The 27,205-nt window shown below is 42.2% G+C and overlaps 1 protein-coding gene across 1 annotated transcript in view; it reads right to left on the reverse strand.

Annotated features, from left to right (window-relative positions):
• Positions 1 to 326: 326 nt before the first annotated feature.
• Positions 327 to 27,205, reverse strand: part of LOC129810968 (microtubule-associated protein 1S-like) — a 45,499-nt gene continuing 18,620 nt past the window's right edge. The window contains exons 3-7 of the mRNA XM_055862015.1: positions 11,109 to 11,191; positions 9,962 to 10,102; positions 6,449 to 9,761; positions 3,964 to 4,187; positions 327 to 3,846 (exon numbers count right to left, since the gene is read on the reverse strand). Of these exons, the coding sequence (XP_055717990.1) occupies positions 3,691 to 3,846; positions 3,964 to 4,187; positions 6,449 to 9,761; positions 9,962 to 10,102; positions 11,109 to 11,191 (3,917 nt within the window). The 3' untranslated portion in view covers positions 327 to 3,690. The remainder of the gene's footprint in view (positions 3,847 to 3,963; positions 4,188 to 6,448; positions 9,762 to 9,961; positions 10,103 to 11,108; positions 11,192 to 27,205) is intronic.

The following is a 27,205-nucleotide window of genomic DNA, read 5'->3' on the forward strand; positions in this document are numbered from 1 at the left end:
CCAATACAGGTTGTTTTCCGACACAACTAATCACATTTCTAATCTGCTGAAAAAAGGACTGGTGCCCTACCCCTACTGACGCAGTGGACTAGGCACTGGGAAAGGGATCAGAAGGTCACAGTTTTTTTTATATTACCTTTATTTAACTAGGCAAGTCAGTTAAGAACAAAATTCTTATTTTCAATGACGGCGTGGGCTAACTGCCTTGTTCAGGGGAAGAACGACAGATTTTTACCTTGTCAGCTTGCTCTAACCACTAGGCTACCTGCCACCCCAAGTTCACAGGTTCTAATCTTGAAAGTTGAAAGTCAGGGAAACGACGGCAATTAAGCACACACATTTATAAAAAGGGGTACATGTATTGAAAAAGAGAAAAAACAAACATGTGTTTCAATAGTGAATCAATCCACCCTGTCATTATTCATCTAACCACCACACTCACTTGACACCACTGAAACAGTCTAATGACATTTTTACAGACACTCAAAGCATTTCCTGGGTGAATTCCAGACACTTGCAAGTGATGTGTGAACCACCAACATATTATGGAAATAGACAAACATACATGTATAGGTGCAAGGGAAAAGAGGGGTGTATAAGTTTTAAAAATATAGCACCAAAAACTGAAATATAAAGGCTTTAAAGAAACGATATACCATCTCCCAAAATGTGCTGTTCAATTTGGTTGCCAAAGACTAATAGAACATATTAATCTCAATGGGTTTAGTTATATTGCGGCGTGATTTACAGATATGAACACTTATGTCCATGCAAAGTGCTACGGTCACTTTTAAATTGTGACTGAAGCGCAGGAGCGCCTCAGATTTCGACAAGAGGTTTCTCATTCACTTAGTTTTATTATAATGGGGCAGGGATGGAAACAGAGAAACACAGGACCATTCTTTAGATTTCTTTTCTTCAAGCGCATCATTTCTATTGATTCCAATGAGCCAAATACACCACTGAACCTGGCTTTCAAAATATTCAGACAAGGAGGGAGAATCAATAGGTGGTAGTAGACATTCTGGGACACAGCTTTGAGAACAAAGCCAAGTCATGTTATGAACAGCAGCGGGTGTAAGAGACACACAATATCCAAACCAATGCATTGAGTCCAGAATCTGATATATCGAATGTTGTGATATATGGTGCACACAAATACAGACATGGATTGTCAAAACTTAAGATTAGTATGAGATATTACTTAACTCCACTAGTGTGAAATAGCTCTCCAAATAAGTGATCAGTGTCATGCAATCCACTTTCAATCATTTTTGCTCAGACTTATAGCTAGTACCAAAAAACATGCTGCCATTTCACACCCTTCCATATGACAATGTTCCACTTACTTTGTCCGGCCATTGGCTAATGATATCATGCGAGTAGCCTGTTGCTAATCAAATGATAGTAAGTGATAAAGTAGCCACATCACATTATTGATATACAGAAAACTCAATTTAGGAAAAACAAAAATAGAATTGCTAATGATTTGATAAAAGAAAAACAGATGACATTACATTTTTCTGTATGAAATAATTAGAATTATATGATCTGCCAACATGTGGCTGGCTGAACACACCCTTTTCACATGATATTTTCAAATGTACAAGGTGCTCTCAAAGAGCCATGGCATTTAATTCAATTCAAATTAGATTTTAACTTGTGAGATCTGCATGCTTGTACAACTCGGCATGGCCAAGAAATATAATTTGAAGTGAAAAAAAATAAAGAAAAAAAGTACATTTCTCTAAGAATACCAGTTATTTAACCCAAGTGAAAAGAAAGTTTAAAATCCTTTCCATATCCCTTCTCCTTGAATAAAATGAAAATATCCTTTGTAACAAAGAGCAATATAACACAACGAGTGCTTGGTCTGCAAGCAAAGTGGTGGGCATGGTAGTGCAAACAGTGCTGGCATGCATTTGGACTCTGCTTCGATAGAGGCTAAAAGCGTTGACATTCACAGATAACATCATTTACATTCTACTGCAATTAACCAGATACACAAGCGATTGCTGATATAACTGATTTTCCATTCTTGTTAAAAATCATATGTTTAGCATTTACATTAGATCACTTAGGCACAATAATAACCACTCTGATAAATGGAATGTACTATCTTGCAAAGTATTGCTAATGACTTCCCTATTAGCATATCCAATTTTGTGTATCCCTCTTCAGTGAAGCTTACCCTCTGGTGCATGTGACATTCAGTGGTCCCGTTGATATGGCATATTTAAGAAACAAGGCCCGAGGAGGTTTGGTATATGGCCAATATACCACGGCTAAGGGCTGTTCTTACGCACAACGAAACACGGAGTGCCTGGATACAGCCATTAGCTGTAGTATATTGGCCATATACCAAAAAACCCAGAGGTGCCTTAATGCTATTATAAACTGGTTACCAGCATTCAGGACTCAACGCTCCCAGTTTATAATTAAAATTAGAGGATGGTGACATCATGCAGCTTCTCTATGATAAAACAAATTCTGGTCTTGAAGAGGGACTCAAATAGAGGTTTGGATACAGTTGGTTTATTAGTGTGGAAATATACTGTACTGTTAACACTTCTTTCAAAGTGCATTTTTTCATGAAATAACTACTCGGTACTAAAACTAATTCAGTCATGTGAGTTGGTACATAAATTACTCAATTGTCTATTGCCTTCCATCTAAAACTACAAATTATTACCTAGTATTTACCAAGCCATTTCATTTAAAAAGACACTGTCAAAAGTGTATACCACTGTATGTGCTCCAGATGAAGGGTTAAAGTGACTGATATGAATGTTACACAAAAATACTGCACATTTCATAATTCCTTGAAACATGGACTTCATTATTTTATCAATGTCAGAGTAATCCTTCTGTTCACATGCATACCATTACCTTCCGAGACATTGGCGATCTCCTTATAATGTTCATAGACCGTCTATGAAACTCAAAATGGGATGTAGAAACATGTCGGTGTCCTTCAGTAAGTGCTGAGGTCTCGGCACGTCTACATGTGCCCCAGGAGACAACAAAGGTCCCGTCTTCACCTCCTCTCACACACCCTCTGCCTTTTTTCGTTTTTGACGGACATCTATTGTAACACTGATTCTCTCACTGCGGTCCCCTTGTCTGTGGAAATTAATAACTGTGCAAATGGGTGCAGGGCTAAATACACCTATGAAATGCTATATGGATTAAATGATTCATCTTTAAAGGAAAAACTCAGGAGTTCAGCCCCAAGGAGGCAGAGGGTTTCCTACAGCTGTCGACTAGTTCTCTCTGGGCTGTTGTGGATTTGGATCACAACTACCTGGCTGCTAATAAGAAATGTGAGGAACTTCGATTAGTATTGCCAGTCTTCTAAGTCCACCTTGCCTAGCATTCATAATGAACAACCTTTCTGCATGTTGGTAGACCAAAGACTCTTGGACATCTTCATGTTCTGCCTTCATTTCCATGGTATAGATGTACCCAGGCAAAGATGGGAGTGCTTGCTGGAGTCCGCTCTATATTAATAAGATTGAAAGGAGGAAAAAAGCCTGCTAATCTACCAGGCTATACTTGATGCATGCTAGGGTGGGAAATCGTCAGTTTAGAGGGGGGAAATGAGTCCATCACAATTTAAGAGAAGATCAAATGAGGGAGATACTTTGGTGGATAAGAGTGCAGGGATCTGAAGATTCGTCTTGTTCCCTCTCAGAACTCCACTTTACATGCAGGGAAGGTCTCCTCTTGCATGGCCACAGTGCTGTTGCTGCCCAGCACGGTAATGCCCAGCTCCCCCTGCCTCTCGTGGGTCTCCTGGTACCACTCATGCATCGTCAGTGAGTCAAAAGTGGGGATCAGGGTCACCTGGGAGTGGAAAGGTAGACAGGTAAATAAAAATGAGAGCATGAGTACATAGAAGTAGACAGACTTTTGTTGACGTACTACAAATATGGAAAATGATAAATAAGAGGAGAGGGTGACCTGCACATCGGGCCAGGCCATCTTCCCCTCCAGTAGGGCATCAAGAATAGGTCTCATGACAGACTCCTTCAGGTGCTCATTGCCACTGACGATGTAGCAGGAGGAGCGCAGGCGTCGGAAGAACTCCACGTCAATGGTGGTAGAGGCACAGCCAGATGGGAGATAAGCCAGGTCCAAATAAACTGGGGCCCCTCCAGCTGCACTGGCCTTGCTGCCCATAGAACCTGTAGGACACAAAGCAGAGTTAGGCATCACACAATGTACATAGATTGTACAAAACATTAGGAGCACATGCTCTTTCCATGACAGACTGACCAGGTGAAAGCTATGATCCCTTATTGATGTCACTTGTTAAATCCACTTCAATCAGTGTAGACGAGAAAGCTGTTCATTGACTACAGCTAGACGTTCAACACCATACTACCATCCAAGCTCATCATTAAGCTGGAGGCCCTGGGTCTCAACACTGCACTGTGCAATCGGGTCCTGGACTTTGACGGCCGCCACCCCAGGTGGGTAAGGTAGGAAACAACATCTCCACTTCGCTGACCCTCAACACTAGGGCCCCACAAGGGTGCGTGCTCAGCCCCCTCCTGTACTTCCTGTTCACCTATGACTGCGTGGTCATGCACGCCTCCAACTCAATCATCAAGTTTGCAGACGACACAACAGTAGTGGGCTTGATTACCAACAACAACGAGACAGTCTACAGGGAGGAGGTGAGGGCATTCGTAGTGTGGTGTCAGGAAAACAACCTCACTCAACGTCAACAATACAAAGGAGATGATCGTGGACTTTAGGAAACAGCAGAGGGAGCACCCCCCATCCACATCGAAGGGACAATAGTGGAGAATAAGCCTTGAGAGACATGAATTGTGTATGTGTGCCATTAAAAGGGTGAATAGGCAAAACAAAAGATTTAAGCACCTTTGAATGAGGTATAGTACTGTGTATCAACAATGGTCTACCGTCCAAAGGACATCCAACCAACTTGACAACTGTGGGAAGCATTGGACACATCATGGGCCAGCATCCCTGTGGAATGCTTTCGACACCTATTAGAGTCCATGCCCTTACGAATTGAAGCTGTTCTGAGGGCAGAAGGAGGGTGAGGGGGGCAACTCAATATGTGACCGACCGGCTCGATTGTCTTATGTAGCAAAATTTGTAATGGATAAAAGTAAAAATCAGAGCTAGAAAATGGTATATCATACACTGCAGTTGAGGAACAATGGAAAAGTAATTCTGCATTGAAAGTTGATAAACTTGTGATCTCAACTTTTGAGAAAATGGCCCTTGAATGTTTTGGTACACCTACTGGAGAGCTCTTCTTTGTCTACACCCATTCAGCATCATTCACCCTCTTAATCTTAAGCCCAACCTATCTCCTTAAGGATTCACATGTGAGGCCATGTACTAAACAACCAAAGACTTCAAAACAGTGGCTGGTTTATTCTACAAGTGTGTTGGAAAATGTTATCTGGAGTGCCAGCGTGTTTTTTATTTAACCTTTATTTAACTAGGCAAGTCAGTTAAGAACAAACTCTTATTTACAATGACGGCCTACCGGGGAACAGTGGGTTAACTGCCTTGTTCAGGGGCAAAACGACAGATTTTTACCTAGTCAGTTTAGGGATTCGATCCAGCAACTTTTTAGTTACTGGCCCAACACTCTAACCACTAGGCTACCTACCAGGTTCAATGATGTCTAGCTAACATTAGGCTATAACCAGCAATGCAAATGGCTCTGAGATACAAATAATATTACTACACAGATCATACACTTAATGTTAGCTAGCGAGCCAGCCAATGGTTGCCATTAGTTTGAAGATGTAATCTGGAGACAGGTGCTTTATACAACAGCCTTCTGCGTTCTCTTTTCGACTACATCTGCATATTTGCAATCAAACGCCAGAATTTTCTCCATCTCCTTAGCTATTATACTCCAATTCCACTAATTTCAAAACTCGGTCCTCCAGAAAGTGGAGAGCAACACTTATGCAGCTCTACTATGTCATATCTTCCAAAAAATACATGTTAAAAAGAATTACCTACACATACTAACCAGCTCATGTTATAGACAGAAGTATACTACATGGCAGACCAATCCGAAATTATCTCTCGGCATGTCCAGCCCTTTCATTATCAGCCAATCATTGCTAGCAGGAAGGGTGCTAATTTTTTCCGTGGTTAAACCAACTAGGCTCGTAATTTACCAATTTTATTCATATTTAAGGCACATAAATGTCCACATGTTCTAGAAGGGATTTCTGCCCCAAAAAAACATTTTGATCAAAAAGTTTACATTTAAATGGCTCTCCTGTGAAGTAGTGACGCTCGACATACGCCTAGTTTCCTGAAAAGAGTCACATATCTGGAAGGGGTTCCTAATGCTTTGTAAATTGATTTTATAAATCAAGTAATAAAAGATTAACAAATTATCATTATGTCATTGTTCTAAGTGTAAAACACTGTCTGTGCCTACCTGAAGAAGCTGACCTTGCAGTCCCAGGTCTGGAGCCATTAGTGGTATTGCGGGATGAAGGCCTTGTGTCAAGACTTGAGGTGATCTTCAACGTACCAGTTGTGCTGCCAGTCTTGGTCTTGCTGTTCAGAGTCGTACTGGTGGCTGACGTTAACCTATGTGTGACCCCAGCTGGTTTCTTGGTTTTTGTGACTGTGCTCTTTGAGGTCTTGCTTGGAGCATCAGCCTCAGGGTCAGCCATGCAGGCACCGGGCTGGGGCGGCAAGGGTGGCAGGTCCTTCATTGGGGCTGGGGGAGGGTCCTGAGAGGAATGTTGAGCTCCCCTGTTGGAGGAGTGAGAGCTGGGATGGTCGTGTGGATGGTGGGGTGGGAAACTCCCAGAATCCTCATCAGAGTCCATGTCTGCAGTGATGGAGGGGCAGTCTTCAGTCCCTGGGGGTATGTCTGAATCTGTGGCTGTGTTGAGGGACTCACTAGCAGATGTGGGTGGAGTCTCCTGACCTTGTGGCGAATGTCGATCACTATGAATGACGCTTTGTGGCTTAGCTAGCTCCTGGGAGTGGTCGCTGTTTTCTGATAGTTCTCGCGGGCTACCTGTCGCTAGCCCCGGAGACAGATGCTGTTGTTGGTTCTCTGGGGACTTCGGGTGCTGGAATTCACAAGGTGAGACCAGGCAGAGGTCGACGTCATGGGGAACGTCGGGGAGAAGACCCTGAAATCCAGTAAGGCGTTCCTCTGAGCCATCCCCTGGCGGACGCATGTTATGACATGTCCTCAAAGGTAAGGACATCCCCATTTTGGGGTCAGGATCAGCAAAATGCCCATTCGAGTAGGACCTGTCCATATGGTCTCCCTTGGGTGACTCATCAATAGATGGGAGCACCTGTTCAAAAGACACGGAAAGAGACTCATCAACTTCTGTCGAGTGTGGGGAACCGATTTCAGCAGGCATAGAGGTAATATTGGGGGAGACCGAGTCCGGCAGCATGAAGGGACTCGGTGTCAAAAGGCTTGATTGCTTCTCCTGGGACGATGTAGAGTTCTCTAGGTTCCCCCTCAAGGAGCCTACCTCAGAGTTCCTGCAAGAACCCATGACATGGCAGTCTTCAAACCCAAGGCTAGGCACCCTTCCCCCGAGACTACTGTCCTCACCAGAGCCTTGAGCATCCTCTTCAGATGATTGGTGGAAAGGGGTATGTCCAGCGCTATTAGGGGCTGAGTCAGCAGGGGAGACCAACTCTAAAGTCTTCTCATCTGAGCTGGCACATGCATCTTGTCCATTTCGCAGGGCCCCATCAAGAAGCCTGTATTCAGTTGGTGTGATATCAAAGTTCACACTGCGGTCACTTTTAGGAGTTTTGGCAAGAGGTGAAGTGGTTCCCAGGGCCTTCCCTGGATTTGGGAGTGTCTCCATGCAGCGGAACTTTTCTGGACTTTCCAAGATGTCACCCTTCTCTGCATTTTCTCTTGATCCATTCTCTGTTTCAGGTTGCACCATTCCTTCATTGTTAGCTATAGTGCTCACTACAACAGCAGTCTTTTTCTCTGACTCTCCATTTTCTGCTCTGAGCTTCTCGAATTCCGCTGTCATGTCTTCAGGTGTTGACATCTTAGAACGATCAGCATCCCCTTCAGAGGCTTTTTGATTCTCTGTCTTTTTACTCGTCTTTGACTTTCCCCCCTTGTTCAATGAGTCTTTCTTGGGGATTGCATCCTTCTTCAAAGTTCCATTCTTGCCTACAGGCTTTTTTGCTTCTAGGGTTCCTAATGAAGGTCCAGCTATCACTTTTTTCACATCCTTGCTGACAGGTTTTGTTGGTTTCTTCTCATCTGGCTTGATTTCCTTCTTGATCTCTTTCTTTGGATCAGGTTTGACATCTTTCTTTGGTTTAAGACCAAGAGGTTCTTTCTTAATTTGTTCTTTCTTTTTCTCCACATTTTCATCCTTTTTGGCAACACCTGCAGAGGCTCTCTCATCCCTCTTTTTGACTTCTTTTTTCTCATCCTTTAAAGGTTCTTTCTTTGTCATAAGCTTTTCAGGCTTTGGAAGTCTTTGTTTAGCATCCCCATCCTTCAATTTCGACTTCTCATCCCCTTCCTTCTTTTCTTTAGGAGCAATGTCACTTGGGCCCTTGGGCTTGGTCTTCACGTCTTGTTTCTTAATGTCCCCACGTCCAAGTTTGTCCTTCAGCAAGGCACTGCTGGGTCTTGATTCCCTTGGAAGGGACTTGAGGCTCTCCCGACTCTCTGCACGTTTTGGTTGTTTATCTGATTTGGATGCTTCAAGGTCCCTGAGGCTCACGGCGGGGTGTTTCAGGAATTCTAGATGCTTTACTTTGTCAAGTCCTTCAAGAATCTTGGCCTGCGGAGTACACCCAGGGAAGAGAACTCGAATGATCTTCTCTTGAGTACTGGCAGGATGCCACACCAATAGAGCACAGATGGAGACGAGGCAAGGCAGGGGTATCTCTGAGCCTTTCATGTTAGATCCATTGCCGGGCCAGTTCTTCATCAAAGCCTCAAGCTCTTTACTGCCTTTGACTGGGTTAAGAACATACAGCTCTAGACGACCGACTCCCATCTTCTGGAAAAGTATAACAGGCTCAATGGTGGGTCCATTTGAGCGACTAAGAGGCTCTGGATTGATTGTTAGCCTTTCAAGGTGCTGCAACGTGAGTGCCACCTGATCGCAGCTCCGCAGTTCTTTGGGATCACCCTCGAATGACTTCAATCTCTCTGGAGCATTAAGGAAAACTATGCCAATATCAGGGGAAATTAGATTTTTCATCCAGTCCTCATTGATCTGAGAGTCGGCAGACTGTTCATCCTCCAGTTCTACCACTTTCCTTTGGAGAAGACTGTTCACCCCTGGAAGATTGTCAGTGCCGATGTGGGTAAGGAGCAGGGAGTCAACTCTGTCCAGATGTCTAACCAGTTTCCAGAAACAGGAGCGTGGATCGGACCCTCCGTTGACCAGGATGTTGAAACCGTTAACAGCAAAGAAGGCAGAGTCTCCTCTCCCACCTGGAAATACGTAGCAGCAGGGGCGGGAGAGTTTGAGGAAGCCCACAGTACTGGGGGGCTCCAGCAGCTCAAAAGAAGACTGTGGCTCCAGGGACTCTGAGAGGTATTCTGTGAACTCTTGCAGACCTTCCATTTCAGGTAGCACTGATGGCAGGTTTGTTTTGATGTCAATGAAGTCTTGTAGGTTGTGTTTCTCCAACACTGAGTTCTTCCACACCCCAGTGTTAGGACAACTCAGCGTGAGGCTAGCTTTTTGTGTAGGGTCTGCCGAGCTCAATAACTCTCCAATCTATTCAAAAAGATAGAATGGTTTGATGTAAAATCACTTGACCAGCTTATTAATAATGCTTTGAATTTAGATACAAATCTGTAATTTAGAATATACACTGATTGTACAAAACATTAAGAACACCTGCTCATTAAGAACATCTGCTATTCCTATGACAAATGTCTGGTATACTCCGTGTATATTACAGTAAAATAACTCACCTCTTCATCAGCAAATATCTGAATGAAGTCACTGAGAGAGAAGCATCCTGTTTGTAAGACCAGGTCTCCTGCCTCTTCGACACATTGTCCAGCAAGAACCAACAACTTGTGGCGAGACACATCAGATATAAGCCGGCGCACCTAGGGAAATGGAAGGAAAAGTAGTCATGAAATTAAGCTCCATTTAGTAGCCTATACAATTCCAAATAGGGCAATAGTTTAGATTGTGCTTAGTGTCACTGAAAATACAGAGGAACAAGGCCCCTCATTCAAGTTTAATTTTTTTTTTTACAGTCTATAATATGATAAAAAGGTAACATGGCAAGATAAACCTTTCTTCATCATGATCCAAATTACGTGCATACTAGCCAGATCGGATATAAAAAAAGGCTGCACACAATTTGTTTTGGTGCCTTAGGCCACAATCAACTCAGATGCTGATTTCAATGTATAGCCTACATACAATGTTATTAAGTGATCAATAAAAAATTATCATGTGTTAACATTTTCATGATAAAAAGGCAGCCCCTCAAACTCCATGGTAATATTCTATTGTTACAAAAATTCTCAAATTCCTCATCTTTTCCCAGAGAAAATATTTCAGGAATTACTGTTTACATACTCTTTACAGTACTAAACATACTGCAAATGTTGTTCAGCCATGACATTGAAATAATTCCTGAATTTACCAGCAGATATACTCATACAGAATGAGAACGCAAAAGATTATTTCCCCTAATATTGAATGCATTCTGAAATATCGGTGAATTAAGCATCACAAGCATAGGCTGAAGTAGATTGTTGGTTCAAATGAGGAAGGTTATATTTCATTACAGCAACGACAGGATATGATTTCCAGTATGAAATGAGCGCCAGCTGGCAGGGCAGAGAACCGTGTAATGTGATGGCAGTGTGTACTGCAGGTGTCATCTGAGCAATTGGATCCTTTCCATCTCAGGACAAAGCAAGTGTTATGCAAAACAGAGCATTCCTTAGTAAATATCCTATTGACATGCTGAACATAGTTTACATTCCAGTATTTTAAAATGAATTTGGACTACACAAAATAATCCTTGAAACCGAATTAAGACTTCAACACCGGGGTCTGACATTCAACAATGAGAGATGTAGCCTAATTAAGTCTCACCTCTGAGCAGACCAACTCATGGGATGGGTTCCCCACCACCTTGGTGTCTAGAACGTCTCCACTGTGCTGCAGTGTCCTCTGGCCTATAGGGAAGGAGGGAGGAAGTGGTCAGAAACCTGAGAGTGAGGGAAAAGGCTCCAGGGAGGTAGGGGTTCAAATATAACCTAGCCTGTTCCTTTAGACCTGACAACAACAAGGGGTACTGGGCAATAGTCTATGGATTGTTTACAGACTACACTAGCGACGGATGGTTGGAATGAAACCATCCACATAGGCCAATGGCCATATGCTATATGTGGATAGTTTGGAAATAACAGATCCTGCATCCACTAAAAAGGTTAAAAAGTTGGGAAAATCAGTAAACCGATTAGCAGATGTAGATCACTTCACTTCAGCTCAATCAATCAATCAAATCAAATGTATTTATAAAGCCCGTAGTCTGTTAGTCCAGACCAGCTCACAGTTAGTCTTGACCACAGCCAGAGAAAGATCCGTGTCAGTATCAGAAACAACCAGTCTATGGAATCGAATGCCTCTGTAAAGCGAGAGAAACAATGCTGCTCCAGGGCTTGATTTGAACTTTTTTAGCCACTTATCACCATTTTATTCACCATTGAATGATGCAAGGAACCACCTTACAAAACACAACTCATTACCATCTTTTTTTACCATACAGAATCAGACAGCAATGTAGGCTACACTCTGCCTATTGGCTTCTATGCATATTCAAGCCCGTCTCAAATTACAACACTGACCCATTAAGGCTCTCCTGGAGGATGGTTGGCCACCATTGGTTGCCTATAAAATATTGCAACATTACATTTACAACCAAATCGTTATAAAATAATTCCCTATATAAAAAACATCTATGAGGCTGATGCAACAGATCAGACCGTTTAGCTTAAAATTATAAAGTTTTATTTCTTCATATTATAAAAGTCAACAATGCGCGCCATTAATGTGCCAAAATGCATTTAGCAACGAAACACTGTTCTCAAAACCGCACCAGATGCACAAGCGTTTATTTTTTACCTTTATTTAACTAGGCAAATCAGTTAATAAACCAATTAGGCACATTTGGGCAGCCTCGATACAAAATTTTGAACAGAAATGCAATGGTTCTTTGGATCAGTCTAACACTTGCACATACACTGCTGCCGTCTAGTGGCCAAAATCTAAATTGCGCCTGGGCAGGCATAATACATGGTACAAAAAAAGGCATCTTTTCTTTCTTTGTAATATCTTTTACCAGATCTAATGTGTTATATTCTCCTACATTCATTTAACATTTCTACAAACTTCAAAGTGTTTCCTTTCAAATGGTATCAATAATATGCATATCCTAGCTTCAGGTCCTGAGTTACAGGCAGTTAGATTTGGGTATGTCATTTTAGACAACATTTTTGGGGAAAAAGCGGGCGGCTCCATGAACAAATTCTTATTTACAATGACGGCCTACCCCGGCCAAACCCGGACGATGCTGGGTCAATTGTGCTCCGCCCTATGGGACTCCCAATCAAGGCCGGATGTGATACAGCCTGGGATCCATGTGAGAGATTAAAATGTTAGAAATTAAGAAAGGGGGGAGATCTAAAGATGCATCAACTAGCATGGGTTACTAATATGTCTAGGATTATGCCTTTGTATGCTGGACAATAAAACAATTAATAAAAAAAGGAAAACCAATATAACATGAGAAAAATGCTGGTTTCAATTGCATATTAAGTGTTTATAAAATAATACATTCAACACTATGGTCGTATTTTAGCTAGGATAGGTTACTTTGAAACAGGGTAAGACATGCTTCATAAAATGACATAAAACGTACAGGGTTTAAACAACTAAGTTAATGGTTAAATAGTTTCAAAATGCTGACCGCCTCCTCTCAGATTCAAGGTGGGTGATGTGCGGTGCGCAACAGGCACTGTTCTTCACTCTCAGGTCTTGTGATCATTTGAATGAACCGTGCCTCGAAGCATGTCGACAGAATAAAGCCTTTAGACGTTAATGTTAATTATCCTTCATTATATTCGTCAAACATGACGGGCATTTAGCCCATATTTATGTAATAAAAAATCTAAGTTTGTCTCCATTTTCTGGCGCCTCATGTCCTCATGTGTTTGGACAATAGGCATATCTACTACACTGAAAGCTTTTTTATTTATGTACATGATAGATTTGAATATAGATTTGAATATTATTCCAATGTTGGCCTCTCTGATCCAATTCTGGTCGGAATAATGATTTTATATATTTTCTTTACTTGTCCATTAAAATGTCCAACTTAACTCTATATTCTTCTTGTCCAACAATTTTAATCAAATTTTTTTTTTTACTTTTTCCGGACAAGAAGACAACAGTGAATGTCAACCCCTGTGCACAGTTTGAGGCACAGAGCTTTGCATAGCACAAAGATAAACCCTGGGCTTGCAGTGTGACTAACTTTTAGTGCTGGTCTGAAGAGAGAATAGGTCAAAAACAAGGCAAGGCATTGAAACCAGACAAGGCTGAAGCAAAAACCAAAACATGACTTACCAGTAGTTAGAATGTTCTTGGTAAAAAAAAGAGACATACATACAATAATGCTATTAAACTCAAGAGAAACAAAAAGGCAACACTTTTATAATATCATATTTTTTGTTTTAGTCTATATTTGTTTAAAATTCTAGTTATAAGCAGGCTTCAAAAGCTGCAATGCCATGCCCGGGGCTATTTAGACTGAATAAACAACCTGTGAGTCAAAATCCTACTGCATCACATGACAGAATACAGTGGTATTCACTCATGTGCTGCACCCAACAGCATCCCCATTTAACCTACAATTTTCCACACCGAATCCCAATCATTATTAGAGGGTGGGCGTGGGGAATGTTTTATGACTGGGGTAGTGGAGCTACATGTTCTAAAAGGTAAAATAATCATGGAAGTCTGGAAGAAATCAAGAACTATATGTTTTTTATGGGTTCTATAGGTAACACACACTGTATGGCTAAAAAGTCTGTGGGGGCAAGAGAAAGGACTGCCAGTGAGATAGAAGGAAAACCTCAAAGCAGAACTAACAGTATGAACATTTACACTGCAAAAGTTCCGTCACTTACTACACTATGTCTGCTATATGAACAGCTCAAATGCACATTAACCAAAAGCTCAGTAGATCAAAAAGTGAGTGGACAGTTACCCAAAACCCCAGCACAGGTTGTCAGTGTGGATGGTCCAGCCAGCCAAGAAGGGAGATTTAGAATGTAATTGTTGCTTGCTGTAGTCACACGTGCTAGCAGGTATTGAGCCTCTTATTGAATTACCACCCCATTAGGGAAGTAACTATGGTATATTAGAACATGGAGATCATAGTGCTCAGTCACTAAATTATCCAGTGAACCAATCATTGACCACTGTCTGGTAACACCTACCCCGAGTACTGTACATGATTGCGTAATTATATGAAGATAAGTTGGTCATTGGTTATCGCCAGTCCCCTGAACATCACTGAAGTGCACAGAAGGTAGTTGTGGACAGCATTGAGAAACCAATGTCATTGGCGTATCAACTTCCCACCCTTGTCATTACCCTAGTCAACCCTATTTGCTGTGCTGAGAGAAGAGGAACCAGTCTTTCCAGTCACTAGAACGTGTAAAAAGCGACATGCTCAAAGAGAGGGCCTCAGCTCCAACCTTGACCCTTGTGTAGAGACGAAACCCAACACGAGAAAGCACTTCCTTCCTGTCAGTGAGTCGAGCTACGACGTTGCTACGGCAACAGCTGCAGAGGCTATACACAGCCAGAGAACACAATAGCACAAAGGAAGCAAAGAATTAAATTGAAACAAATTATCTTCATTCTATTTTGGAATGATTCAACAAGGCCCATGACCAGATCGTGTATATAATGGTCCATCAGTGTGAATCTCACAGAGAACAGATATTAGTTGAATCCATGAATAACTAGAATTATTTAAACAAAAGGCTTCATGACTACCAAGGTTCAGGACAACCACAGCCCTTTTCTCCATATGTGCTTCGTGTCTGGTTGAGCCCTGTCCTATCAGAGATGTGCCCCCTGCAGGGAGAAACTTGAGCGGCACACAGGGCAGCATCCGACTCCCCACCAAGTGAGACATTGTGCAAATGAAAACCAGCTAAACTGGACTTTTTAGGATTACCCTACAACAAAATCCACGCTCCGTTCCCCTCATCCCCCTGCCCTCTTTGACATCTCATCTTTGATGGCTCCATTTGCCCTTCCTTCCACTGTCAGGTTCTTAATGTACACAAACACATTTTAATGTATCATTCTGTGCTGCTGGAAAAGACGAAGCTGAAAGCAGCCTGAAATATTCACAGCGATATGGCTGAAAGGAAACAGAGCTGGATGGTTCCAGTTTCTGCCTTTATTCTTCAACTGGATGAGTCAGACCGCAAAGCAAAGGTAGAACAGATTTGAAATCAGGATTTTGAAAGAGGAATATCTTTAAGATTCTGACATATTTCTCTTCTGGCTTCTTTCTGAGGTGAATTGTCATTCTTTTTTAAGGTTTGCCATTTGCAGGTGTATCCAAACACAACGGACCATCCCCCATCCCATGTGTCTGCATTGCACGCTCCCTGGATAGAGGGTTTTAATCTGAGCTGTAAATCACAGAAGGTAACCAGGGCAGCCCCCATTCTGCAGTAAAATAAAAAAATAAATAAAAAAAATAAAAAAACGCAATATTTTAGACGCAATATTTGCAGCATACTGCAGGTTATACTGGAATATGACTGCACCATTTTTTCCTAAGGGCAATAATTTGTCAAACAGTAAAGTGAATTATCCTCATGACTCCTGTAATAAATGTGTCTGCGCTGCCGCTGCACCCAGCTGCTGGAATGAGAAAGCCTCTCACAAAATACCTCTCCCCTTCATGCGGCTGCTTGCTTCCAGCACACCAATTCCTGCCATGTCACTCAAGCAGGCAGCACAGTTCCTAGCTGTTTACATTCTCTCAGCATGCTATCAATGCATGATGTCAAAATATTCTTCCAAAACAAGAATGACGCTCCTTTCCACGTTGCTTCTTAATGTGAATCCACGTTTGCTGTATTGTACTATTAGTTTGTTTGTCTTGCTCTCTGCAAAAATACTAGTTAGCAAAATAATACTAATCGCTAACTAGCTAGTAAAGCAAAGCAAATATCAACTCTAATACAGGTTGCTACCGGTGGTGGTGCAGACCTAGGATGACCACATTTAAATATACCCAAATGCAGGACAACATGATGATTTTGCGGAAATTGGGGAAGTGTAACCCCCCCTGGAGAGCCTTACAAATGACAATTTTTCAAAGGATGTACGGTCAAATATTGAATATCATTATAGAATATGCATTAAATGCATCCTCAAATTGCAACGTTTGCCTATTGTCTCAATAACAGTTTTAATGACTTTCAAAAAAATAAGATAGGCATACCGAACTTCAAAATAAGCCAGGGCATTATCCCTGTCAATCGTGAATGATAATTCTTAGTTTTACCTGTGAAATGAAAAACTGCGTCTGCATGCCAATCGTTTGATCTCAATCAGTTTAATGGGAATATGCATTTAGATCTTCTTGAATGACTGTTTCATGAGCAAATTAAAGCAGATGGTGTGAACTATATAGCCTTCCTGTATTTTGTTTCAATCAAAGCAGATTCTGCCTAGTGTGCATGCTAACCATCCTAAAATATCCTAGGAAATGAGATGGTGTTTTTGTTGTAACATTATACTATTGTTGTGATCTTCCAAGACACTGATTCAGCTTTGATCTAACTTTCCTAAATGAGCACCATTGTGAGAAGTGGCGCTCCGACAGCACTACATCCCTGCAGTCCACTACACCGACTGAGCAATTGAAGCATAGCCTACTGTTGATGCAGAAACGAGAGACTACGTGTGGCTGTTTTATGAGAATCTCTGAATATTTTGCCAAGGAAACATTTCTGGTTGGTCTCAGGTAATGTAAAACAGTTAAGATGGGAGTCTTAAAATGGGATTGAGTGAAGTAGCACAAAATATGTTGAATGGGTTACTAATGAGCATGGAGATCCTCACAAGTTTCAATTTTTTTTATAAATGTTTACAATGTTGCAAGTTTGCTAGCGCAAGTTTCGGGCCGGACCCTTCTGATAGTTGATACAATGTTTTAAGTTTGTTGCAGACAGGCAATGCATAGCCAATGTGATTTATAGGATTTTTTATTATTATTTTTAATTTTTAAATCAGGATATTTTCTACCTGCAGGCTGCAATGGTTTAATTTGTTGTCTTTATGTAGGCTATTTTTTACATAGTTTACAATGGCAATGTAAGTTACTTTAGATTAGTGTCATTTTAATTTAGATATCATTCAGATGAACTACATGGCAATGATTTTGAGATGCAAAGACTATTATAAATTAAATGAAACTGTTCCATGAAAATGTGCACATGAAAATCATAACTGGCACGCAGATCGGTAGAAAGATAAATTGGCACTCCAAATGGAAAAGGTTGCGTACACCTGTTGTAGCCTATTACCGGAAACTTCAGGAGCATAACGGCAGAATCTGTGAAGGCCAGCAGCAGCGGAAGGATGGGGGTTGGGAACAGATTTTTTTGTTCTAGTTAGGCTCTTGATCTCTGCCTCTGTCATTTGTATCTTAATTATTTTATCAAACAGTGTGCTAACAGCATCAGACAAGCTCAGTATATTTCGTGGATTTAATTAAAAACACAGTGTGCATATGTGGAAAAATACATGTTTTCAAATTTGGTTTTCAGATTATTATTTTTTTAGGTCAGCATGTTGTTAGTGAAACATTATGTTCTGAATCAGAGCTACCTATATTCTAAAATCTGTCTAAATGTATCTATTCAAATTTGTAATTAGGGTCCCCTTGGAAACACTGACAAAGACTTTGGTTCCTAACATGTCATATCTCCTACCTGGCTTTTTTAATTTGTTGTTCTGTCAAACACCAACCATAGAAATATAATAATTATTCAAACGTTATCATCCCAACAGTTCACCCAAGTGCTTTGATAATGCCAAAATAATGGAAACACTTGAGTAAATGAGGGATACAAAGTATAATTAAAAGCAGGTGCTTCCACACAAGTGTAGTTCCTGAATTCATTCCGCAATTAACATCCCATCATGCTTAGGGTCATGTATAAAAATGCTGGGCAGGCCATAATTTTGGCTACACCCCCACAGAATGCCAATGCTCCCACCCACAGGGCACAAGTGGTCAGTGAATGGTTTGATGAGCATGAAAACGACCAGATCTCAACCCAATTGAACACTTATGGGGGGATTCTGGAGTGGCGCCTGAGACAGCGTTTTCCATCACCACCAACAAAACACCAAATGATGGAATTTGTCATGGAAGAACAGTGTCGCATCTCTCCAATAGAGTTCCAGACACTTCTGGAATCTATGCCAAGGTGCATTGAAGCTGTTCTGGCTCATGATGGTTCACCGCCCTATTAAAATACTTTGTTGGTATTTCCTTTGGCAGTTATCTGTAAGTCAAATTGCAATCGCAATATTTGGTGGAAAACATAAATAAATCACAATTAGATGTTTTGCCCATATTGTGCACCCCTATTTGAAAGCAGTTAGCTGTCCACATTAAAGAGGGTCACTTTCTGTAGGAATACATTTGTTGTTTATACACTGCTCAAAAAAATAAAGGGAACACTTAAACAACACAATGTAACTCCAAGTCAATCACACTTCTGTGAAATCAAACTGTCCACTTAGGAAGCAACACTGATTGACAATAAATTTCACATGCTGTTGTGCAAATGGAATAGACAAAAGGTGGAAATTATAGGCAATTAGCAAGACACCCCCAAAAAAGGAGTGATTCTGCAGGTGGTGATCACAGACCACTTCTCAGTTCCTATGCTTCCTGGCTGATGTTTTGGTCACTTTTGAATGCTGGCGGTGCCCTCACTCTAGTGGTAGCATGAGACGGAGTCTACAACCCACACAAGTGGCTCAGGTAGTGCAGTTCATCCAGGATGGCACATCAATGCGAGCTGTGGCAAAAAGGTTTGCTGTGTCTGTCAGCGTAGTGTCCAGAGCATGGAGGCGCTACCAGGAGACAGGCCAGGAGGAGACGTGGAGGAGGCTGTAGGAGGGCAACAACCCAGCAGCAGGACCGCTACCTCCGCCTTTGTGCAAGGAGGAGCATACCAGCGCCCTGCAAAATGACCTCCAGCAGGCCACAAATGTGCATGTGTCAGCATATGGTCTCACAAGGGGTCTGAGGATCTCATCTCGGTACCTATTGGCAGTCAGGCTACCTCTGGCGAGCACATGGAGGGCTGTGCGGCCCCACAAAGAAATGCCACCCCACACCATGACTGACCCATCGCCAAACCGGTCATGCTGGAGGATGTTGCAGGCAGCAGAACGTTCTCCACGGCGTCTCCAGACTCTGTCACATGTGCTCATGTGCTCAGTGTGAACCTGCTTTCATCTGTGAAGAGCACAGGGCGCCAGTGGCGAATTTGCCAATCTTGGTGTTCTCTGGCAAATGCCAAATGTCCTGCACGGTGTTGGGCTGTAAGCACAACCCCCACCTGTGGACGTCGGGCCCTCATACCACCCTCATGGAGTCTGTTTCTGACCGTTTGAGCAGACACATGCACATTTGTGGCCTGCTGGAGGTCATTTTGCAGGGCGCTGGCAGTGCACCTCCTTGCACAAAGGCGGAGATAGCGGTCCTGCTGCTGGGTTGTTGCCCTCCTACAGCCTCCTCCACGTCTCTTGATGTACTGGCCTGTCTCCTGGTAGCGCCTCCATGCTCTGGACACTACGCGGACAGACACAGCAAACCTTTTTGCCACAGCTCGCATTGATGTGCCATCCTGGATGAACTGCACTACCTGAGCCACTTGTGTGGGTTGTAGACTCTGTCTCATGCTACCACTAGAGTGAGGGCACCGCCAGCATTCAAAAGTGACCAAAACATCAGCCAGGAAGCATAGGAACTGAGAAGTGGTCTGTGATCACCACCTGCCCAATCACTCCTTTTTTGGGGGTGTCTTGCTAATTACCTATAATTTCCACCTTTTGTCTATTCCATTTGCACAACAGCATGTGAAATTTATTGTCAATCAGTGTTGCTTCCTAAGTGGACAGTTTGATTTCACAGAAGTATGATTGACTTGGAGTTACATTGTCTTGTTTAAGTGTTCCCTTTATTTTTTTGAGCAGTGTATATATCTATCTCAAAGCACACTTTTACAATCGAGATATCTGATATGGCTTTCAAATATCGGCCATCGCCAGTGCAATAGGCCTCATTGCAAAGTAGGAAATTACATTTACTCTTTGATTAATACATGGATACTAGCAATAGTTGTTCCATTTACACTTAGCGATCTAGCTAATGTGTTTTGAGTTTGCACGTCGTCAGGCGTTGAACTAGCAAATTGAATTATGCCTATGTAATATTTTTGCACAAAGATTGAAGCAAATTCATCTCTATTGAACAAAAAAATCTAGAGCCTTATTTTGACAGTAAATAAATAAATAAAAAGCTTAAATTGTCAACCCAAAATTCCTGACAATCACTGGATTAATTTATTTCTTAAATATTTATTTCCTGGATATCTTTGGAACTTAACTTTTTAATGAGAGAAATAATATTTCAAATGCCATCTGTGGTCTCTTACACTTCTCAATAGAGCATTGTGCTTGACTTTACAATGACGTTATAGGATGATTACTCCTATTTGTATTATTGTGTGATGCTGTGACTAAGGCTAGGACGGATATTTAATAACCGTGTAACTGACTGTAATGGATGAAGACCGCCATGAAAATAAAACAACCGTCGAAACCGTTTAAATAGGCCTACATTAATGTTTTATTACATTTAATTTTCATGTAGATTAACTTTACCTAATAGCGAGAGTGTACCCCTAATAAATAAATACACAAAAAAACAGAGTACACAAGCAATTGTTTTTGCTAACTTAGTCTGTCTACATCTATGTTCAAGAGCAGCAGTAAAAAAACAACAGCGAGGCTATATACAAGGGGTACCGGTACAGGGTCAATGTACAGGGGCTCCGTTTAGTCTAGATAATTGTACAGTGGCAGGAAAAAGTATGTGAACCCTTTGGATTTACCTAGATTTCTGCATAAAACGTGATCTGATCATCTAAGTCACAACAATGGTAGGTTGGGGAAAGTATGTGAACCCCTAGGCTAATGACTTCTCCAAAAGCTAATTGGAGTCAGCTAACCTGGAGTCCCATCAATGAGATGAGATTGGAGATGTTGGTTAGAGCTGCCTTGCCCTATAAAAAAGGTATTAATTAATTAATTGTGAGTTTGCTATTCACAAGAAGCATTGCCTGATGTGAACCACGCCTCGAACAAAAGAGATAAGAAGACCTAAGATTATGAATTTTTGGCTTGCATAAAGCTGGAAAGAGTTACAAAAGTATCTCTAAAAGCCTCGATGTTCATCAGTCCACAGTAAGGCAAATTGTCTCTAAATGGAGAAAGTTCAGTAAGACCTTTAGACAGGTCAATGTTCACAAGGCCGCAGGGCCAGATGGATTACCAGAACGTGTACTGCGAGCATGCGCTGACCAACCGGCAAGTGTCTTCACTGACATTTTCAACCTCTCCCTGTCCAAGTCTGTAATACCAACATGTTTTAACGTAGACCATTTTAAAAATATCCTACAGAAAGGATTTTAAGCTAATACGTTTTTGGGAAAGGACAAATGTGATTTGATTGTGTCAAGAGAGATGTGCTGCAGGCGGCTTTGATTGATGGGTCATTTTAGGTGGGTGGGTGTGCGTGTATGACTTCACTAATTCTCTATGTCCATTCAGAAAGTTTCCTAAAAATAGGCCTAGCCTGTCTGGACTTCATCTCTTTTAATCAGATAGTTTATTTCTGTCTAGTTGCAGGGTCAGCATGTGTGTGTGAGGATTGGAATGACGACAGGTGCCAGCTTTGCGTTTCCTCTCTTATTAAATGGAGTGCGACTGAATAAAACGTAGCCAAGCGCCTTTCATGAGTCATCCTATAGGATGCATAAGCTTCTATCTTAATATTTTCAGCAGCATATAGTTTTCCCAGTAGTACATCATTTCTCTCTAGCCACTTTGAACAACATATTTCCACAGAGAACGACCGCAGCAGCACCGGTGACGTTATGCAAATTGTGTGATAAAGTGGAGGGGGGGAAAATACATTTATTTATAAACATTCAGCATCTGACAAGAGTGTGTGAAAACAAACTATCTGATATAATGCACTCTGATTTTATGATCCAACAAAAAAATGATTGCACATTTTATAAGGTCTAATATTTTTCAAGGGATATTTGAAAACACAGTGTTGAGTTCCATGATACCTAGACACACACAATCAAACCAAAACAAGTGTTCAATTCACGAGTCACATTGCAATTTCATCATACAAAGCTTTTATTCAAAGCCAATTTAAACAAGTTGAATTGTCTGCTTTCACCAAAGCAATCAGATTTAAAGGTGCACTATGCAGAAATCACTCCGACATTTCCTGGTTGCTAAAATGTTTACTGTTTCGGTTAATATGACAAAACAAGCAAATATAGTGTAGAGAATAATTGTACCATCTGAACTGCTGTGAAATAGCTCTTCCATAACCAAAAATATTGTATTTTCAGCTGGTGTACAAAACCGAAAGTAAAAGACGCAAAAACAAAACATTAGAATGGGAAACATAGAAATAGTGCACTTATAACAACTCTACTACTGCTTCTTAGACTTACTTGCAGTGACAGATCTATAACTCACATTTCTATGTGAATTTGGTCAGGTGGCCCAGAAAGTTACATATTGCAGCTTTAATGCCAGTGACATACATTACCTTGTTTTCATCACAAAGAATCCAGAGTGGACTGCTTTTAGGACATTAGTAGTAGTCTTAACCTTGCTAATAGAAAAAGGTCAAATTCATTTAACAGGGAGAATATATACAATAAAATACTGTACGTAAGGCGTGATAAGAAAAAGGCAAGCTTGACCTCAAGGCAAATGTTTCAGGATCAGGAAGGAGCTGAGGGCCTAGAAACACAAATATATTTTGAGCAGCAAAGACGACGTAAGGATGAATAAATATTTCTCACCCACCCAACTGGGCTTCAGACTGGATTATCCACGAGAACTGACTCAAATAAGGACATTTTTGGCACTATCCTCAGAGTTCATACGAAGGGAATTGGATGTGTACTACCAGACAGTTGCATTCACAGTATGTATATGCAATATGGCAGTAGTACATACCAATAGATCCTCAGTCATGAAGAGATTTACAGTAATAACCACTGTTAATAGTTTAGGCTTCAATACAAGGACATAATTTGAACATGACAAATTAAATAATGATAAAAGAAAGCAGCTCTGATAAATAAATAAAAATCCCATTGAAAACACGGGTAACTGCCCAAATAAAGGAAACTCCAACATAGTGTCTTAATAGGGTGTTGTGGCACCACGAGCCACCAGCTTCAAAGCACCGTGGCATAGATTCTACAAGTGTCTGGAACTACTGGAGGGATGCGAAACCATTCTTTCACAAGAAATCCCATCATTGGGTGTTTGTTGATGGTGGTGGAAAACGCTATCCCAGATGCCGCTCAAGAATCTCCCATAAGTGTTCAATTGAAATCTGTGACAAACACACAGACACACACACCACTTAAACCGCCTATGCTCCTTTGAGACCCTTCTTTCACAGTCACTGACATCTCTTCTTCTAGCCATGGTAGCTAAATAATGGGCAACTGGGCATTTTTATACATGACTAAGCATATTAAACACCTGTGTTGAAACACCTGCTTTCAATATACTTTGTAAAACACATTAGACTTGTCTGCTTTCACCAAAGCAATCACATTGGTGAAACCTCAAATTTCAAATGCCCTAGCTGTGCCACCAGGGGAAAATGTCAGCCTGGAGCCCTGCCCACTGTAACAGGGGACAGTCAGCCTGGAGCCCTGCCCACTGTAACAGGGGACAGTCAGCCTGGAGCCCTGCCCACTGTAACAGGGGACAGTCAGCCTGGAGCCCTGCCCACTGTAACAGGGGACAGTCAGCCTGGAGCCCTGCCCACTGTAACAGGGGACAGTCAGCCTGGAGCCCTGCCCACTGTAACAGGGGACAGTCAGCCTGGAGCCCTGCCCACTGTAACAGGGGACAGTCAGCCTGGAGCCCTGCCCACTGTAACAGGGGACAGTCAGCCTGGAGCCCTGCCCACTGTAACAGGGGACAGTCAGCCTGGAGCCCTGCCCACTGTAACAGGGGACAGTCAGCCTGGAGCCCTGCCCACTGTAACAGGGGACAGTCAGCCTGGAGCCCTGCCCACTGTAACAGGGGACAGTCAGCCTGGAGCCCTGCCCACTGTAACAGGGGACAGTCAGCCTGGAGCCCTGCCCACTGTAACAGGGGACAGTCAGCCTGGAGCCCTGCCCACTGTAACAGGAGACAGTCAGCCTGGAGCCCTGCCCACTGTAACAGGGGACAGTCAGCCTGGAGCCCTGCCCACTGTAGCAGGGGACAGTCAGCCTGGAGCCCTGCCCACTGTAACAGGAGACAGTCAGCCTCACAAGAAGAAAAAAAAAGTCCCCTTTTCCAAAACATATATCTATCAGTATCATATTCATTAGCTTGCAGCTATAGAGTAGCCTAATTACTAAAACTGTGTCACTCTGTTTGGTAACTTTCCTCCAATATACTGTATATTCTAACTTATTTGTATTAGGTATTTGTCATGAATTAGCCCATTCTGGATAAGGTTATACTGTAGGCCTGTGAAATGAGAGCAAGGCAAGGCACTGTGTAGCACACCATGTGCCCCCTGATGACTGTCATGCTCCCCAATCCTGCACCACCCTGCCCAGTAGCACTCCTCTAGTGTAAACACACACACACACACACACACACACACACACACAGGCTGACGCCCCACATTCCTCAACAGCTGGCCTGCCATTAGTCAGCCTGCTGCCCGGAAGAGGCTCTGCAGCACAGATTCCATAGTGGAGCACTGCAGTAACATAGTATTCCTTTTACAGAGTTGCGATAGCCTGAGCTAGCATGAAAGTGCAAGTGTGGATGTATTGCGGGTGTTGGGGTGTGACACACAGATTGTGAATGGGTGAGGCCTGAAGGTTGGGCGAGGTAGTTCTTGATACTTGAGGAGAAAGTTGTCCCGAGGATAAACAAATGTTTTGGAGACTGAGGGAAGATGGGCTTCAGGGCGAGGATGGTGCAGCTGTGGCAAACTATTGTCAGCTGTGAGGTCACACACACTCTCTCTCCTCCTCCCAAGCTCCCTGGGATTTCTCTCTCTGCTTTCCATCAACCAACTTGTCTCATTCCTCTGTCCTCCCCACTAACATTATCACTAACTCTCCACGCAAACTACACTGCAAAGATTCAAATAACCGTCCGAAGGAGCTACTCTGCCGAAGTTGTATTGTTGAGGTGTAAAGGAAGAACACTGAGGCCCAGTAAGATTGGCTCCAGAGTACAGATCTAATTGCAATATTTCTACGGCTATAGTCTGGTGTGCGTGGCGTTTAAGTTATTCTACAAGAAGACAAAAAGGAGGTTGCTTGTTGGCCTCTGGATCTCACAGGAGTGTTCTGACATTTCCAGGCGTCACTATACAGAGCAAACATGAGAATACGACATCTGGCTATGCAAGACAACTCCTGCTGTAACTTAGGTGGGTCGCTATCTGGGCTTTGGAAAACATCACTTAGCTTAAATTATCAACTGACATGACATGAAGAAACAGCCAGCTGACCACTGGTAGTGGACAGCACCAATTACCACCCATGGCATTGCGTACACCATCCCAGCCAGTCAAATAAAACATTGACTCATGTCTATCATTAGCGGCAGATGGGCAGATAACCCAGAAGTTATCTGGGTTGACGCTTTCTGCCTTGACCAAGGCTGGTGATACTCTGCTAGATTTCTCAAGTAGATGTTTGGCTGAGGGAGAAGTAAAGACAAAACAAGTATTTCTCTCAAAGTCAATTCTAGAATTCTTCCGGATGTTTTGTCGATTATCTGGATGATAGATAAATAAATAGCCCACTCATCTGAAAAGTTCATCAGTCTATCCGAATGAGGCTTTTCAGTGGGGCTGAATCGAAAGACGCTGACAGAGCAACCAGATAACTGCTTCTTTTATATCACGGGAGATAAAATCTCGTGGGGAAGCGAGCTCCATCTCCACTCGAGTGTAAACTCGCTGGTGTTTGCCTGACTGAGCAGACCCTGACCAGCCGAGCTAGTCAAACGTTCTAATCCACAAGCGGCTTGCAGCCCCCAGCTAACGGCTGCCACAGCCTCTCTGCACGCAAACACCAAGTCCAAGGGTACTGCCGTGTTGCTAACCACTGTGGCCCAGCATGCCAACAGCAGGGAGGGACACACACACACCTAACAGGGGTCAATAATAGAATGCGAAATGGATTGTAAGCTATAGAGTAATGTAAGGAGGTTCAAATGGCTCAGTTTGTTGGAGCATAGCAGAATGGCTATTCACATTCAAAGCAACTCTCTTGTACTATTTAGAATGATCGACTAATTTATGCTTATGGCATCTTCTCTAAGAACTGTGACTCATGAGATGTAACAATGTGTTTCACAGAAAATGCTTTTTTTGCTTTTCATCATGTGTCTTTGCTCAATTTCACAGCTGTCGAGTTTGAAAAGTGGGTCATAAACCGTATTCACACAGATATTCAATGTAACTCATTGAATGAACTTTGATAAGGAGCCAGACAACATAAAGAAAATAATAGCAGGCGTACAAGTATGGGTCAATATTTGGACAGGAAAAATAATGGCATCATTTAGATCAATAGCTCTTCAGACATTTGGCAGCTCACGGATAGGTCTGGCATTGAATGAACAACGGAGATTGAAAATCAGCATGCACAATGCAAAGGTCAAAGAGAATGGTGAGATTTTTTAAGACCTAGCTAATTAATGCTACATCATTCTACCCATGTCAACAGGAGTTGGCATTTCGCGGTAACGATGAGCGGCAGCTCATCAAA

The sequence above is a fragment of the Salvelinus fontinalis genome, chromosome 14 (genome assembly GCF_029448725.1).
Source record: "Salvelinus fontinalis isolate EN_2023a chromosome 14, ASM2944872v1, whole genome shotgun sequence".
In the NCBI taxonomy this organism is placed as follows: domain Eukaryota; kingdom Metazoa; phylum Chordata; class Actinopteri; order Salmoniformes; family Salmonidae; genus Salvelinus; species Salvelinus fontinalis.